An 18,915-nucleotide genomic window follows, 5' to 3' on the forward strand; every position below is an offset into this window, starting at 1 on the left:
TCCTCTAGTTTATCTTTCTTACCCTTGTTATTTTACTTCAATAAACCATTTTCTTCTGTTGTATTCTTTCAGGGTCGGCATGTCAAAACAGGCCAGCTTGCAGCTATTAAAGTCATGGATGTTACGGAGGTAAGTGACCGGCATATATAAAACGGCAGCTTCTTAGCAAAGCGTTTTGCTGTGATTTTGAACTGCAGATTGAGAGCTAGTAATATTATTTACTATATATGTATGTATGTATGTATGTATGTGTATATATATATATATATATATATATATATATATATATATATATAAATATAAATATAAATATAAATATAAATACTGAATAGGCCTTTTCTGTTCTGTATTAAGTGCCTGTCCATCCTTAGGATTGACATGGGCTGGGCAGGAGAGCAAATGCAGAGGAGTAGATGCGTTGGGGTCACATAATGCAATGTTGTTTGAACACCACGGCTGCTTACACAGTAAGGGGGTAAGATAGGGAGCAAGTGAGTGTGTTAGCGTCCACTATGTTAAGAGGGAGTTTGCAACTTTGTGTTAGCGTGAGAGTGTGTGTACACGTGTGTCAGTGCATATGTTAGGAACCGAATGGATGGGGGCTGATAGGGCTGCTTGACGTTACATGATCCCCGAGCAAGAAGGCGCCAGCCCCCTTACGCTACACCAACTAGTGTATAGTAAATGCTTGCATGCAGCGGGCTGCTCCTCCCCATCTCTTCACGCTTTGATTTCCCTGTTGGGCAAAAATAGTATATGACTGACTGCATGTACATGTGTTTATGGCAGGGCAGGTTTTTGTGTGGGAGAAATTCTTGGCCTTCCCTTAAGTTATACATACTGATATAGAGTGCCGAATGACTCAAAACCCTTTAAAATACATAAATGTCATGCATTATCCCCTTAGTGAAATTGTAAATTCTAAGTAGTAGTAACTTTGAAAAACAAGTAAAATCTAATTTAAATGGGCCTTTATTGCTCGGTAGGGAAAATTATAGTCTAAGTTACATTTTCTATAAAAGCTCTCTGTCAAAGATTCCTTCTTGTCATTTGGGTAACAGCATCACCTTACGTAAGGAGTTATGGATGGCCTTGTAAAGCTATAAATAAATTACGTTTTCACGGTGTGCGGGTTTATCTTTAATTAGGAATGTAAAAAAAATAAACCTCTCCGTTTCGAATTGTGTTTTGTATTGAAGAGTCCTTTAATGTCATGCAGGATTGCACTTTTTGACTTTTTAGGTTTCCGTGTATTAAAAAAACAAACCTTTCCTAGACGCTGCAAAAATTTCAGATTTCGTACCTTGTGTATATTGCTGTAAATAGCAACTTAATTTCATAGAACATGTGCAGGATAGCATTGCTTCCTGCATGGCCTGTGCTTCATTTGTCATAGTTAATGGTGATATATACTTCCTTCCATCCACAGAATAGTTGAAATGTATTTATTGTGTTAGTGTGTCACCATCCATCTTTATTTTTGTTTGACTCGGCTTTCCTGGCTGTCACACCATTCCTAGGGAGAAGGTGGGATTTTTGTTTATAAGAGAGCTCTGGTCTGACTAGACATCCTATAAATACATGAATTTGAAATCTTTTGGACCTGCTTTTAGGTCCTTTATAAAAAGCAAAAATATGGCTTTGTGACAGCTTTGGATTCAGTCAACGATCTTAGAAACTGCTGTTGCTAAAGTGTCTGAGAATACAATCATTAAATTTTCCCTTTGTTTCTGGCCATTGTTGTCAAAGAATCTGGCATTTATTATTTTTGGGTTTTTTTTGTGGAAGTTAGATCACTGGTCAGTGGTGGCTGATGAAGGTCAGGTTCATATAGCTGTGTGACACAGACTTAAGTGCAATGCTTGGCCCACAACATCTCTGCCATTGGCATAAAAAGTACAAGCTGGAACCTTTTTTGTGTATGTTGGTTAGCCCTGCTCAGCATCTTTAACTAAGGGGAACTTAAAACTGACACCTGGTAGGCTGCTGCTACAAAAGTGGCCCTTTTGTCCAACTCTACTTGGTATCAACTTTTCTGGATGTGTCAGTTTGGCAACTACCATGTAGAACTCTTGAAGTGGACTGCATTGCAATGGCCACCCTGCTTAAGCAACCACATGATTATTTTTCAGTTTAAACATTACCTTTTTTTATTAGGTCTACACAGAAAAAGCTGTAAATTTACATAAGCTTTGAGGACCTCAGAGATTTCTTCTTCAGACGTAAGAAGATACATCTGAGGTCCCAAAGGCTTATGTAACTTTACATTTTTGTTTTTATGTTGGCCCAGTAAAAGGTGTAAACTTTAACCAGCGACTCCATGTTTAATCATTTAAGGAATGGTTATCCTGAAAATGTTTAGGTCCCTTTTGGTGATGATTGTGGTATGTCACAGCAGCTGGCTCATTGGATTGCTTGCACCAGTGACGTATCCTAGAAGCTTTGATCTCCCCAACCGACCTATTTACACCATGAGGGCTGTGCCAGCTCATCACTATAGGCTTCATTAAAGGTGATGTGCTCCCCACAAACTTGCATTTCCCCTGCAACACATACTTGTCCAAGGATAGCCGGAAGACACAGATTCCCACCCAAACTGGTCTGTTCTTGGTATTCTGTTTTATATTATCTGTACACCCTTCTTTATGTCTGGCTTTTCCTTGAGTGGTTAGTACATTATTTCTATTGCACAAACGCTACCACGCCTGTAAAAGTGCACACACTAATATCTGACATTTAGGTAGCGTGAGAGAATGAATTAGCTATGCATGTTTCCTTGCTGCAAAAAGAATGATGTGGATGTGCTTTCACTCAACCATGCAAACCTACTCTTGTGAGGAGCAGGGCTGGCAATTCTAGGTCAAAGCTCTAAATAGGGTGCAGTTGCTATAGCAGCCAATAGTTCTCCCAATGGTGCCAAATTTAGCAAATTTTTAGCACCAGATTTCTTATATGACAAATAATGATTAATATCTCACTCGTTTAGTTTAGCATGTCAACAATATTCTTGAGAAGGCTATGAGACTATTTCTGAATTGAGTTTTTATCTTGCTTTGGCAAACTTGGTTTAACCGGGAGCAGATACAATATATTACTGGGAGAACGCAGAAATACTCATTGGTAGTTTTCCATTAGATCTTTCCATATCACAAATATGGAGGTTTTGACTTCTTTGTAAAGACATTTAAGACAGAGCATGTAAACACCCCATTTAATTGAGGATTTATTATTGGGCACCGCTGTTCCTTTAATTGTAAGTTGTTTGTCAGCATGTACAACTCATACTTTGCCTTTCCTGTACTAGCGGTTAAATACCACATTTGAGTTATCTGGCTGGTTTCATGCATTTTCTTACTGGATGATTTATTGAAAAGCAATGTTTGGCCAAACACACAACTCATATGGTCATGACCTTACTTCCCCTCTCGCAGAGTAGGACTTTACTTCAACTTAGTTCTCAATTGCTATGTTGTGCCCAGCGATCATCTGCTGCCTTCTGAGATGAGGATAGTAATCGCCCATTGTGGCACCTAGAAATTCAGCCAGTTTCTGTATGCTTCCTATGCCTGACGTTTATCAGTCAGTAGCTTTTGTTTGTGAAACTCTGTGGTAGTAGGTGAGTCATGTAGCTTCAGGATATTCTCTTGGCTAGAGGATGTGAGAATACTATTCCCTTGAGGTCAAGGTTAGAACTTCTACATTTGTGACCTCATCCTTAAATGGCCCGTGATGAGTAAAAACAAAAACCTTCCAAAGTGTGTGTGGGGGGGGAATCCAATGGTTTATGATTAATATAATAGAATGCTGCTCAGTGGTTGGGATCAAACTCGATTTGTGGTTGTGCTAATGGAAGCATACCGATAAATCCTAATAAAAGTGGCATACCCAGAATAGTAGAGGAGTATGGAGTCCAAACATGCAGGAGGCTTGCATCTTGTATTTTGTATTATAAAGAACTTGAAATGAATTAAAGAGCAGTGCTTCCTATCTTGCAGATTACAATAGTGTGTGTAGGCAGGCCCCTATTTAGTTATTGCATCTGTAAATCCAAACGGTTATGCCATGAACTACTGTTATGTCCTATTTTACAGATCCTCTAGAATATGATAGTGCTAGTTAGGTTTTTATATTTTGGGCTATGCATTTAATATTATAATTTAATTGGAAATGCCATAAACTGTATATAAGCCTAAAATGTCGCCGCGATCAACATGTAGTTGTGTTTGAAGTGGCAACGCCAACAGTTGTTTGATTTGTGGCGAGTAGGTAACTGGAGTTTCTGCTAGTATTTATATAGGAAAGTTGAGGATAATCTGGATATTTCAGTCTTACAGAACATTTCACAGAGAGCGCGGTGTCTGCGGCATTGCTGAAAAGAGGGTGGTGGGGCTGAGTGAGAATGGGATTCACGTAGCAAGGGATTTGGAATGTTGCTGAGTTGGGAGCTGCCAAATCAAGTTCTGGATGCCTATCTTAATTTTAAGGCTGCCAAGCAGGCTATGCTAGAAATAGTTGTCCATTGAACCTCCTGTAAGGATATTATGCAAATTATACCACTAGAAGTCCCTTCAGTGCTGCATATCCACTGCATGCTAAGACCTTTCTATACTGGTCGATGAGTTAGGTCCTTCAGGATGTCCCCTGAATATTTCATAGTTGGCATCACTCCAGGTTTTAAAATAATACCTGACCTCACGGCACAAAACAAGGACAGAAGTTAAATCATTCTAGCAGCTACTACACTGTTGTATTGATATAAAACAGAGTTTTATTTGTTTCTATCCTTTTCCCCCCTCTCTCTCTTTTTGCCCCCATCCAACGCTATTTGGTATCTGCTGTTCTCATTGCGCACAACATTATCCAGCAGAGCCTTGTTGTGAGTTGACAGTCAAACTGAATAGGATGTACAGCAAAGGTCTACTTGTGCTTTAAGGCTCATGAGCATGGGTGCTGGTGACAAGACTTTTAGGTGTATATATAATTAAAGTATTATTAGTATTTATTGGTTTTATATAGCACCATCATATTCTGTAGCGCTGTACAATGGCTAGACAGGAGATAACAAGTAGTACATAACAAGTTGATTTACAGAACAGGTGAGGAGGTGAAGATGTTGGTCAGCTTGAGTCCCTTGAATATGATTTTTTTGGCCGCTTTATTTTATGGGTCTCAACCTGCCACTTTTAAGCCTAGTCAGCACTTGAAACTCACATCACAAATCTTTTAACAAGCTGACAAGGGAGGAACATTTTCTGTCTGTTTCCACAAGGGGGGGGGTGGATTAAGCTGTCTCTTCTGAGGGTTTCCATGTCATTGATTTAGAATAGTTTAATCCTGTTTGGTTTAGAGCTCTTGTTAATTGAAATATAACGTGATAATTAACACATCTGAACAAAATATAAATCTAATGAATCGATTAGGATTTTTAGCATAATAAATGGGGTGTAATGAAGTATACGTATATGTACACTCATAAGCGTGTACATGTTGATCACAGTAACTTTAAAGCACTGTATTAGTATATCACTTCTACTGGGAGGCTGTTCCACATGCCTACCACCCTCTCGGTAGAGTAAATCCTCCGATGACACAGCGAGTGCCTCAGATCAGTCAGGTTTTCTGGGTGAATGTGCGTGTTGTGTGTATTTGTAGCACACACGGGGTACCTGATTTGTATCAACATGCATTGCTTTGTAGCTTGAATACTTACCTAATGACATTTAGTTGTAACTGCATTCTCCAGCCGTATAAACTATTAAAAAGTGTTGTCTGTCTCTGGGACAGAAGCTTAGATCTAATGTACGAGAAAGTGGTAGATAACCAGAACGGCCTCTCAGCAGAAGTGATAGAGGCTAATATAGTCAGGGAATTTAATATGCATAAAGTTATCCTGAACCAAGGACCTGATTAAGGTCTCTGTCTCTACATCAGGAGAATTGGGCAGACCAGATGGGCCGACAGGTCCTTAACTGCCGTCCAATTCTGTGTTTCTGTGTGGCTGACTTCCCATACATAAAAGAAAGTCTAAGGTAGTTTAAATTGGCCTCCCAGAAATCTTTGTCTAGTCCTTAACGTTTGTAGGCATTACAAATAGAAGCAGCATTTTTATGGATGTTCTGGAACAAGGAAATGTTTGTCTGAGGACCGTTGATTCCCACAATCATGCCGCAGATCATTTTGTCTGCTTCTTGCGGTAAGGGAATAGTTCTTGCGTCTCTTTATCCCAGCATGACCTCAGCGGGGCGGCTATAATCTAAATGCATGGTGTTGATGCAGTCAGTAGGTCAATGCTTGAAGTAATCTGCTCACACCTGGAATGGTGTCGGATTCTGCGGAAAGTACTGTGTGGCGGCGGATTAATATACAGAGGCTATCTCCCAGGTGACAATAGCATATGGCAGAAAACGCTTCTGTAACATGGATAGAATCTCATATTACGAAAGCTTTTCTTTCCTACATCCAAATATTGCAAATATTTTTACAAATAAAGTCAACCAAAAAGGTCTTGATTGCATTGAATGGCTAATCCTTATCTAGAAAGTCTGACGCCTCTAGAGGTTAAACTGAGTGTGCCGTCTCCTTGATAAGTCCATAGCGTTCCTTGCGGCATCTTTTTTAATTGTTTTTTTTCCTTAGAGGTGTATTTAGATAACTGGGTAGTAAAGTACCGTAAGACATCCAGTTGGCCGCTGTTCGTTTCTAACAGATCTCCGTTAAAATCTAATTTATGGTATATTATTGATTGCATTAACGTTCAGATACGTTTTGCTTACCAGTGCACTTCTCTTGACCATAACTTTTATTAAAAACAAACTATGTCTTCTGCTTTCGAATGAAATATAAAGGGTAAAGCCGTATTGAAGCCATTTGGCCGGGTTCGGATTCCATGATTTTGTTAGGGCTTCCGTTAAAAAAGGCGTTTTCTTTTGATGGTTTGAGTAAGCCAGGGGGACACAAGTATGATAGGATTTCACATGGATATAGTGCTTCTGGGGTCATCTGAACAAAAAAAATATGAGCATATGGTGCTACTAATCTCCCCCTACAGGCTCCACCTGATGGTAAGTGGAGATGTCGTAGCCGCGCTCGTGGTTTGCAGTGAGAAATTGTCCTCGGCACGATGTAATCTCCTGTATAAAGCAGTTTTCCCTCCAAATGGATATGCAGCATGTTCTGAAACGGTTTGCAGGCACTTATGGGGTTAAACTTGTTCACCAACAATCTCTTTAGATGCTCTTTGTTAAACTTTTTTGTTGAAGTGGTTTCATACATAATGTTTGACTTATTTTAATACACTTTTAGTAAACAAATTTTAAATAAATATTAAAGTCTCAGTATAACTTAATATTTGATATGCCCTTATATCTGTCAGTCATTTTTGTAACTTTATTTATTTACAAGGAGTCTTTCTTGAATGTTAACTTTAATACAGTTTTTAACAACGTCTTTGTTTCCCTTAAAGTGATAAAGAAGCTTTGTGTGGCTTCAGCTTAGTGAGACTAGTACTTGCCAGTACTGTGCTTCTGAAGGTATTATGAGAGGCGATTAGCAGGAGCATATCATGGTGATTGCAACACATTTGCCACATCTTAGCAGAATGCTCTTCTTCATACGCATGTGTTACATTGTAGACTTAACAATATGGAAAGGTGATCTCCAGCCGCTTTAGTGCATATGGTGCCTAGTGTCCCCTTTTAAATCATTTTTGTCAAATTCCAGGCCATGGGGGCGTTCATCAGAATCCTAGGTATGCATTTGCTCTCCTTGCCTGTCCATCAGCTCCTTGGCTTGCAGGAGATGTGCTCAACTGCACACCGCTCTTGCTTGCCATTGAGCTTACGCTCTATAACTGTCATCAGCCAGCTTCAATAGTGACTTGCCCAAGACTTTCAGGCAGTTCTTATAAGACCTCGGTGCACATTAGGTGTGGGACCTTGGTTTCAAAAGAGATCCTCTCATAAAGCTTTGTAATGTTATGGTACTCTTCTTTTGTGACAATATTAATCAGTTCTGATCTGTTACCTTTCCCCTCCATCAAGGATGAAGAAGAGGAAATAAAACTGGAAATCAATATGCTGAAAAAATATTCTCATCACCGAAACATTGCTACTTATTATGGTGCTTTCATAAAGAAGAGCCCTCCGGGCCATGATGACCAACTTTGGGTAAGCACATTAACCCAATTCCTTTCGTTCATTGTTTTTCCTTTCCTTTTTCGAACTCTGACATCCATTACTTAAAGGGGGAGTTTAAACGCCTCAACACCACCACCAAAGAAGAATGCACATTAAAATATTCTGTAAGTAGTTTAATATGCATTCTTCAAGTAAAAAATAATTAAATACATATCACAGCCACACGAGCAATTTTAATGGATGAGGTACCAGGTATGTCACTGGTCCTGTTAGGACCTGGCACACCATTAATTGCAAAGTGGTGAACCCAAAAGAAATGATCTCATTAATCAGGAGTGTTCTCCACAGCCTGAGACTAAGAGTCCAGTCTCGTAACATATATTATATGGACAAAAGTATTGGGACACCTGACCATTACAGAAACGGGGACTTTCATGACATTGTATTCTAAATACATACATTAATATTTAACTTTTCCTTAATTACAGCTGTTTCAGCTTCCACTCTTCTGGAAAGGCTTTCCACAAGATTTTGGAGAATTTCTGTGGGAACAATGTCTTTTATGGACACTGCTTTGTGCACTGGGGGACAGTCATGCTGAAATTAAAAAGGGTCTTCCCCAAACTGTTCCCCCTGTTTGTGTAATGGTCAGGTGTTCCAATACTTTTGTTCATATAGTGTATGCCAGTTTATGAAAATTCCAAGGCCACTAGAACAGCTCTATCTTCAAAGACATGGACGCTTTTTGAAATTGCCTTTTAAAGTTTTTTTTTTTGGTTTTTTTTGGATCTTTATTCTATGTCCTAAAAGTACTGGTGTACTGCTGTTCAGTGGCCCATTTACACTTTGGTGCTTCCTGGCACTGCTCGACTACAAAAGACAGGGGACTACAGTAATCCCGTACTGTATTGTGGGAAGTGCGCTTTAGCTTAAATGGCTTAAAAAGTATTTGCCATGGGGCCACAGTATCTGGCCCTTGTGTCTGACTAACTTTAATGGGAGGGGAAGACAGAGGATATAAGAGGGAAAAAAGGAGAAATACTTGTGATCAGACAAAGGAGCATAGTAGTGATGGTACTAGTCGGCCTCTGCCCCAATGTTGCAATATGATGAAAAAAATTAATTAAGGATTCCAACCACATATGGCTTACTTGGCTGTCAAAGTGTACCCAGGAGACCAACCATGTATTCTTTACATGTCTGGATTGGAGAAAGATGCCATGTCAAGAAGTCTTCGGATACAAAAGAATAAATTATCTTCCACTACCCAAACTCCCCCTATGTATGTAGAAATGGAGCTTAATCAGCCTGTGGATTTCTGGAGTGTTATTTACATTCCTTATGACTTGTTGATACTAGAGATGAAGGATGTCATACTGCTGCAGTAGTTATTCACTGATGCCAGGACTGGGCTCTGAGAAGCTGCATGCAGTACATTGTGCAGAAGACACTTTGCTATGTCACCTATGTTTCACTTACACTAAACCGACGGGCATGCACTTAAAAGCAGGTAGCACCTGAAGGTCAGATGACACACATCTATTTTGGGAAGAACCTACTGGAGATAATCATTTGAGGGTAGATTAAAGGATACTCTTCAACTAAATGTTAGACATTCATCCTTAGTTAACTTGCTTCAAGGAAAAAATTAGCTGCAGTGTTCCCTTCGGAATAAAATGAAGTTAGGAAAATGATTTAAGTGAAATACGGTATTTACAGTGAATAATTCTCAAGTGACAATCTCTGTTTGGAACCCAAATCCCACGGTGAATTCCTCATTGGATGTCTGTTCTAGGAGGTCAGGATATTTTATGGGTATGGTTATGTCAGTACTTTTCAGCCATACATTTTTTTTTCTTCCTTATAAACTTTAAGTGAAAACGTTTTGACATCTTGTCATACAATACATAATAAAAAAAAAAAAAAAAAGTTTAATTTTTCCAGTCTTCATGCAAATGCATACATTTGTGCATATTTAGTTCCTGTTGAAATAACATCTTGTACTTGTCCTCCTTGCAATGCTCTGCTTGTGAGTGGTCTGTCTCCACCCACTCCCACCACTGCGCCATGCGCCATTTTGCCTTCCATCCCGATCCCTCTCTGCCTCTAGCCTGTATCATTTTCCTTAATAGCATGCGAAGGAAGGAAGACCCAGACACTTGTTGGGTCGCTATTCACAACATGAGCCAACATTTTTAGAGCTCTTTTCCAGACAATGTTTACGCTTCTCTTGAACCATCTAGATTATATCCATCAAAGGTTTAGAGATTTGTCTCTGTTCTGCCATGTAATAAGTGGAATTCAGCTGTTGTCGTGTTCCTAGAGTTGCTTACATTGGTTTTTACTTTTTACAGCTTGTGATGGAGTTCTGTGGTGCTGGCTCGATTACTGACCTAGTGAAGAATACAAAGGGGAATACTCTGAAAGAAGACTGGATTGCTTATATTTCCCGTGAGATACTTAGGGTAAGAGAAAATAACGCTCTGTCTGCAGGATTCAATATATTGCTGGGAATTTTTCAATGAATTATTAATCAGCTATGTCATGGCAGGTATCCTTTTTATGAAATGGAAATCCCCTTGCTGCAGAAACAAACGGCAAGGTGTTGGCATCACAGGGCTATCCAGCAGAAGGGATAATTTCACTAATACAGAACTTCAGTCATTAGGGAATTGGCCAGACACAAAGCTCTATCCAACAACTTATGGTGCACATTCGTGTGCACCACATTCACAATTACTCCTACAATTACTCCTACAAGTTGCATTATTGAATCCACAACATAAATTTGTAATGAACATATGATTTATAAAATGCATACAAGTCTTTCATTGTGTGTTCTATATAAAGTAATCATGACCGTTCTTTGTCTTAACCTATACCAACGGTTGGTGCATTTGGTTTGGATCTAGGAGCAAGACAAAAACATGATTGAGAGAGAAAACCTGGCTCCTACATTTTTTATTTGCAGTTATTTAAAGTTTTGGGCATATGTTCCCTCTCTCTTCAAAGATGATGCTCCACCATCATAAGTCCCTGTGATTATATATATATATTTAAAAAAAGAAAGTCCCATTCTAAAGATAATTTTTATCTCACAAAATATATTTAATAATTAGAAAAAGTTTTATTGATCAATAGAATTAAAATTTGGCAAATATATTTTTGGTGATCCATTTATGGTGATCTTGATAGATAGTTAATGAAAACAATAATCCATTTAATAGATACATGATTACATTATTAGTACATCAGTAAGTTGTTAACTGATATTAAATTGCCAAATAATTTGTTACACACACACGCTATGCCAACACCTTAGTCACACATGCCAACACCTTAGTCACACATGCCAACACCATACACACTGTCTCGAGCACTATGGTACATCCAGGCACCCGCCTCAGCACCCTTCTGTAGCCAAGCAGGGGCCCAAAATATGTATTAAGTTCTATTTGGTGAGGAGCCGGTACTGGGAGCCGTTGGCTCCCTTTGTTACCGTGATGCTCCATCAGGGCTATAGGTTTTTTTGGTTAAGCAATTGATAAACTTTGTTGTAACCTACTCTGGTTTCAGGGCTTGGCGCACCTCCACGCGCATCACGTGATTCACAGAGATATCAAAGGGCAGAACGTTCTGCTGACTGAGAACGCAGAGGTGAAGCTTGGTAAGTGATGGCACTATATAAATTAGATTTTTCCCTGGACCATGTGCTATTGAGGTTGCAATCCTTGTAACACTTGTTTGCAACTACCTACTTAGGAAAAGGTTGAATCAAAGAAGATTTCTTTAAGCTTGATGTAGTATTTTTTGTATACTAACTCTCCTATGTAGTAAAAATAGCAAACACTTCATAGTTGACACATTTCCTGATGCAGCAGATGGACCTTTGTCCATAGACGCATTGCTACACACACACACACACACACACGCGCTTTCCTGGTCCATTTCAATAATCGTGCTCTGGTGTGAAAGCCTGTGGAGTCACACTGTTACGGAGGCTTATTCTAGCTGTTCTAAATGCAACTTTCTAGATATTAAATGTCCTTTTGGATCATTGTTTTACTGAACTATATTATACAGGGTAACAAAAGAAACTACCTTGGTTGAATTTAGTAGCCTAATGATATTATTTGGTTGCTATTAATGCCATTAAATTACTATACTGACACAAGCACCATACCCTATCATGTTATGTTTCGTGTACATGCAACTATGCCCTTGTCTTTTAGTGTAAGACTGTATTGATTTCATGCCAGCATATATATTCTTGCTAAAAACTTTACAGCATATAGATTTGCTCTGCTGACCAGGCAGTCTTTAATTAGGCATGTACTGGAAGTTCTTACCTTGTTCTGTTCATGTCATTCCCTGCAGTGGATTTCGGGGTCAGCGCACAGCTGGACAGAACTGTGGGGAGGAGGAATACATTTATTGGTACTCCTTACTGGATGGCTCCTGAGGTTATTGCCTGCGACGAAAACCCAGATGCTACTTACGATTACAGAGTGAGTCACACTTAATACTCACGTGGCACGTTGATAAAGTGGTCCTGTCATCTCCCAATGTTTGGTTGAAGAGGGATACATTCAGTATTGTCTTGTAAGAAGGTGGCATATTTGGAACCTCTGTCTTCAGACTCATGATTTAATAACTGTGGTAGATTTAATTGGGAGGGGTAAAAAAAAACATGCTTGTTACCTTTTTTTAAATTCTTTTTTAATTTTCCAAGGTAAAAAGAATTTTGAGCAGCCTCAACTATGAAGTCACTACATTATAAATTGACATCAATTTGCAAAAAAAAAAATCCCAAAATGTTTTTGCTCCCTTTTAACTTTGAGTCTGTTCCTTAACAGAGTGACCTTTGGTCTTGTGGCATTACAGCTATTGAGATGGCAGAAGGTGCTCCTCGTAAGTATTACTTGATATCTTACATTTACTTTTGAGTTGGATGGATAATCTTACAAGTCTCGAGATACGTTTGTCAAATATATTTTTATATTGTTTTAGCATTTTTGCTAGTGAGTTTGATATAGAATTATATATAATTGCTTGGTAGATGATTAATGCGTTGTTAAATTAATGCCAAATTAGAGTTCTTATGTATTTTTTTGTGGTTATGTAATATGAAAGTTTGCAATTTTTCTTTTTTGTCCTTTTTTAGCTCTTTGTGACATGCATCCTATGAGAGCTTTGTTCCTTATTCCGAGAAATCCACCCCCTCGGCTGAAATCTAAGAAATGGTAAGTTGAATTGGTGTATTTGTGTGTATATTTGTATGTAATGTAAATGGGTTTAGCCGTATTAGTCCAGTAGACACAATGTCAAAAAACAGAGTATTGCAGAGTATGCGGTGATACCTTTTTTATTGGCCTAACATAATATTTAAAAGACAAGCTTTCGAGAGTTATCTTCTCCATCAGGTCTGAAGCAATACTGATCAACATGACAGAGGTTATAACTTAAAACGTGATCGTATTAGGGAAGGGGGGGGGGGTTGATTGGGGTGTCATAAATAATTGGCCTGGAGTGTATATGTATAGTGTATGAAAAGTATGCACACCGCTGCTTATGAATCAATTGATCAGAGCCTAAGCCAATAATTATTCCTCACGTCCTCCAAAGTAAAGTGAAACTAATTGTAATTGTTTCACCTTGTCTTGTCTCAGCAGCCAAAGACTGTCATTCTAAAGCTTCACCATAACCTGATATACTGGATGTATGTGCTATTTTTGGAAATCCTCATGAATTATGAGTAGAATCCATGCAGAATTCTATTTTGATCAGTCCCAGTCGTACTCTTATAGTGCTTCCTTCCTGCTAGTTATGTGTCTAACAGTCTGTATGCTTTGGCTGTGTTTTGGCTGTTATAAGTAATGTGATGGCATAGACACAAAGTCTTCCATGTCTATGATGGGAAAGTTCGTACCCTCTTCATTTTGTTTGTTTTATAGTGATACCTTGACCCTAAACATCAAGAAGAGGAATTACTTTGGTGACTCTAAAGTGTATTTTTAGTGCAGCTGGAATTTGGCGTGGAACCCTTTCATGATTTTAGTAATAGCAGTTATAATAAGATTGATTAACTGCCTTTTGTTTCCATAATTGCTGCAATAGATTTTTTTTCACTGTTAATCCCCAGTTTCTCGCCTTCTAGACGCAGTAAAGCCCCCATTTAGCTTCAGTTCCTATGAATGTTCTCCTGGTGTGTGACCTAATTAAGCGTATTTTCCATTCAATTGTTCTATTTTGTGCTTTAACAAAGATGAAAATAGTTAAAAATGGCAATGTCCTAGTATGTTAATATACCTGCAATTTGTTTTAGTGCTAAGCTAGGAAAAGCTATTAAATGGGCAGTAATGTCCATTTTTTCCCTAGGCATCGATTAAAACGAACCGCGCAATGGCATGTTAGCCTACTAAGCAGGCAAGAGGCTCTGCAGAGTGTTCACGATTGGTGGGGTTCACGAGAGGAAGCTTAAAGGAAAAGTTCACACGTTTTTTTACCCCTCAACAGAAATGCTTTTGGTTCCGTGGGGGTGGTACAGATATCTATTTGGCTCAGTGGCTGTTAACCTATGCGTGCACTTAGCGATTGTTTTCTGTTTCTCCAGTCTACTTTTGAGTGTTTTATACAGTTACATACAAAGCCATTTGTGATATCATTGCTTATCTAGAGGGATAACAGCAGTGCTAACAAGACTGGCTTTAGGCAACTTTGGCATTCTTCTTTGCGGCAGCGATGCTTTTTTGAGAAGATGTTGAATAGAAGCCATAGGCTGAAATATTGTTTTAGGTGTTTAGTGTAAGCGCTGTTTTTTTTTTCTCACCAAGTTTTTCTAATTTCTAATTGGTCAAGATATCTGCACATTTTCAAATGGCTCATTTTAGAAGCTTATAGACCTTGATCAAGATAGTTTTGCTTTATTGCAAATCAACAGATGTCAAGTACTATAACCGCAATGATCAAAATACTTTTGATGGAATTATTAAAGTAAGTGAACCGAGGGACATTTTCCAGTACTCGTTAAGCCAACTTAGAATGGTGCAAACATGTTCTGTAATGTCATGTTCAAAGGCAAGGTTACTGACGCACCTTACAGTATGTAAGGAAGAAAGGTGAAGGAGAAAGGATTTATCTCCATCCAGTAAACCATGTTTCCGTACTTTATCCTTGATTTCAGACAGTAGGTGATGGGAGCAGGTGATCTGTGCTTCTGAGATACTATTGATCTCTCTTCTGATCTCCATCATGGACTTCACGGAAAGTCAAGATCTGCACTGTGACTATAGAAGCACCCATCCTACTGTCCCTTTGAGCCCCATTTTTGTTCCTGCCTCCCTATTATAGATATGAAAACGTCCAGGGAATTGTGTGTGTATGTGTGGTCTTTATAAGAAAAGGATCTGAGGATTCTTCTACTTTTAGTGGAATCCTAAATCATTTGTGCCAGACCTATACGTTATGAAATCTGTTATCTGTGTTTGTAGGGGACGATTGGCCTACCTAAGATGTTTAAAAGTAGTCTAATTTAAATGGTGGATACTGAAAGGTTACTTTCCACCCATGTAAACTTGCATCGGACATAGAAAGATTCCTAGATGTTAGTTTCATGTAACTGCTTAGTCGCAGGGGAACATTTTACCTAGAAAAGTATTGTGGCAGATAAAAGATTTCTACAATCATTAAACTAAAAGTGCTGAATAAAATAATTTCTTGGCAAACGTTTAAAAAAAAAAATACAAAAAAAATAAATAAAAAAAAATCAATCATTTCATGGGAGCCGTTAAATGTGTATTTGTGAAGGTGGCCTTATATGTAACAATATTCCAATTGATGTAGTATAGGTTGAAACAATGAGGGAGTAAATGCATGAATGTGCAAGCTATTCTGAATATGACAAGAACAAGGTCCAAATTAATTGAGTTTATTTACAGCAGGGAAAATAGTCTAGAAAGAGTCTAAAGTGGTTCTTAACTTCCTTCAAATTCTGATGCTGAATCTGATGAGAGAAATTAACTGTATTTTGTTGTTAAGGATTAACACATATAATTGTTAATTTGGGTTTTATATTAGCCACGGGATTCATTACAGTTCTGTCCCTTTATTTGCAAGATTCCCATAGCAAATGCCGTGTGGTGCCTTAGTTCAATTTCTGAGCAGAGGTTACGCATGGAATTTAGCGTAAATTTATTTGCTTTGCCTATTTTGTGTATGTAATGTCACTCACAGCCTGCGTGTTTATTTTTTTAGGTCAAAAAAGTTTTTCAGTTTTATAGAAGGCTGCCTTGTGAAAAATTACATGCAGCGTCCTCCAACTGAGCAACTACTTAAGCACCCTTTTATAAGGGACCAGCCAAATGAGCGGCAAGTGAGAATCCAGCTCAAAGATCATATCGACAGGACCAGGAAGAAGAGGGGAGAGAAAGGTAGGCGTTTCACGCGAGGCTTCTATATCCTGCCAGGAATGAAGAAGTGAACTTCGAGGCTTACTTATGCATTAAACTTTACTTAGATTTTTCAGCCCGGCCATTTTCAGCCCTTTATTGGGGCACTGTACAAAAATAATGTGTTTTTTAAATTGTTCCTTGACGAAGATCTGCGTTTAGGGATCAAAACCCTTTAATAGATGTCACTAATGGAAAATTTTGTATCCGGCTTTTTGTATATTTTTTGTTCACTGATGTGAACACCTGGTGTGACACCTCCAGCGTGCCTGCGCTGGCATTTGTCTGACTATGACTTTTGGAGTAGGAGTAAAGTCTGTTCTTATCAAAAATAATTACTACAAGTGTGATAAACCTACTATTCACAACAGAAATAGATTTATGTGATGTCGTATAATATGTCCGCTGACACCCTGTTCCTCCTCACCTTTTTTGTCATTCTGAGATGGTTTGTAGATACCTCACTTTTTTTGCATTGATTATGCCAGAACAGACAAAGCGGCAATTGATGTCTGTATCCAGCTCAAAGACTGCTTGCATGCTGGGAATCATCCCTCCAGAAACTAACAGTCCAATTAAGGACCATTTTGCTATTATTTGTCTTTCTAATTCAAATATTGTACGGCTTTTTTTTTGCGTGCTTGTGAAAGGACGCAGAGAGACCAATGTTTGTAGTGGTTCAGTGTTCCTTAAGATACAATTTAAAAAAGGACATTGTGGTTCTATGGTGGACATGCAGAGCCTTTCAGAGAAGAACACTACAAACAGAACTGCTAATTATAAGATTGCTTGGTCTTTAACAATTTCTGCTGGTGGGAAATTCTGGTTACGTTGGCTTTCGTATGACACAAAGTTGAATATATATATATAATTTTATAAATTACAGCCACCTGCATACTTAGAGCTGTTTTGTATGTGCTGGCTGGACAAATGATGAGCAGCATATATGAATGTAAAATTAGAAACATGCTCCTTTTTCATAATTGGAGTTTTTCAATTTCTTCTTGAGATGCTAGAAAAGGCTAGGTTGTTTGTGAGTACTTATGGAATAGAATATTTTAGGATATTCTCACAAGAGGCACCATTCTGTTTCCTGCACAAGGATATTATTATTTCATAAAGTTCCAAAACTCATCTCTTGGTGACACCTGTGTGATCTAAAGGGACATCTAGGTATGTCCCTTTTATATCTTAAGGAGTTCTTATTCGATTCCTCGGACAGGAGCTTGTGGTTCTGGCACCTCCATCAGCATGTTGGCTTTGTGTAAATACAAACCTACTTGAAGTAAATGATTCTGCATATGAATCATTTATTTTCTCCTTGCCATTGATAGCTGGCATGACGAGCAATGACACGCGTTTAGGATGAAATAGCATAGCTAAAAGATTTCAGGTCTAATATCTATGACATCATTTGAGATATGTACATTTTGCTTTGGCAATTTTTAAGTGGAATGTCTTACACACAGCTCATCGTTATTTCATTATGCTTTAGTACAGGGTTGTCCAACCTGCGGCCCTCCAGCTGCTGCAGGAGTAAATCGCCCATAATGCTCTTTCAGCTAAGGGTATGGCTGAGGAGGATGGGAGATGTAGCCTTGCAGCAGCTGGAGGGCCGCAGGTTGGACGCCCCTGCTTTAGTATATGGCACGTAAGGGGTACATAAGGGGTACATAATAAAACAGTGGTTTTATTAGGAGCAGCAACCACTCACACCTGTCTTTTTCCTTCTCTCAGATGAAACAGAATATGAATACAGTGGAAGTGAAGAGGAAGAAGAGGAAGTGCCTGAACAGGAAGGAGAGCCAAGGTATTTCATGTCTTGGAATCCCCATATTGAATATTGGCAAATCCCACTAGACAGAATTCTTCTGCTGGACGTCAGGTTCCTTTTCTAGCAAGGAGAATTCTGCCTGTGCTAGTGGGCTGCTACAAAACGTCAGCCATGTTAAACAAAGGAGAAGAACTCTCTCATCATTCTTTGAGGCCTACAAATTCATTGAGATGGAGCTGCTGCCATTTTGTTGTTGCTGTTTTAGTACTGCATGGTGGCAACAACTCATTTACCACAAGGAAGAATCAGAAATGAAAAATATCAGTATTACCGAGCACACATAGCATGCTTAGATATCCAGCCCTAGTGAATATATTTAATAGATTGTAAGTCTGCAAGCAGGGCCCTCTCTACCTAATATATGGGGTTTGTCTTAGTCTGTCAATTCTATTTTTGTCATACGCTTTGTAAGTAACGCGGCGTAAATTGTTGGCGCTATATAAGTAAAAGATAATATAAATTGGAAGTGGGCAGACTTTATATGAATCTATGTGCTTTG

The 18,915-nt window shown here is 38.7% G+C and overlaps 1 protein-coding gene across 4 annotated transcripts in view; it reads left to right on the plus strand.

The window, feature by feature from the left end:
- The window catches only part of MAP4K4 (mitogen-activated protein kinase kinase kinase kinase 4), a 77,981-nt gene that overhangs the window by 30,876 nt on the left and 28,190 nt on the right, over window positions 1-18,915 (plus strand). For all 4 annotated transcript variants that reach the window (XM_053455111.1, XM_053455112.1, XM_053455113.1 and 1 more), the window contains exons 3-11: window positions 73-129; window positions 8,040-8,165; window positions 10,490-10,600; window positions 11,712-11,802; window positions 12,513-12,643; window positions 12,992-13,046; window positions 13,300-13,378; window positions 16,389-16,564; window positions 18,320-18,392. In XM_053455111.1, the coding sequence (XP_053311086.1) occupies window positions 73-129; window positions 8,040-8,165; window positions 10,490-10,600; window positions 11,712-11,802; window positions 12,513-12,643; window positions 12,992-13,046; window positions 13,300-13,378; window positions 16,389-16,564; window positions 18,320-18,392 (899 nt within the window). The remainder of the gene's footprint in view (window positions 1-72; window positions 130-8,039; window positions 8,166-10,489; window positions 10,601-11,711; window positions 11,803-12,512; window positions 12,644-12,991; window positions 13,047-13,299; window positions 13,379-16,388; window positions 16,565-18,319; window positions 18,393-18,915) is intronic.

Source organism: Spea bombifrons, chromosome 2, assembly GCF_027358695.1.
Source record: "Spea bombifrons isolate aSpeBom1 chromosome 2, aSpeBom1.2.pri, whole genome shotgun sequence".
Taxonomy (NCBI): domain Eukaryota; kingdom Metazoa; phylum Chordata; class Amphibia; order Anura; family Pelobatidae; genus Spea; species Spea bombifrons.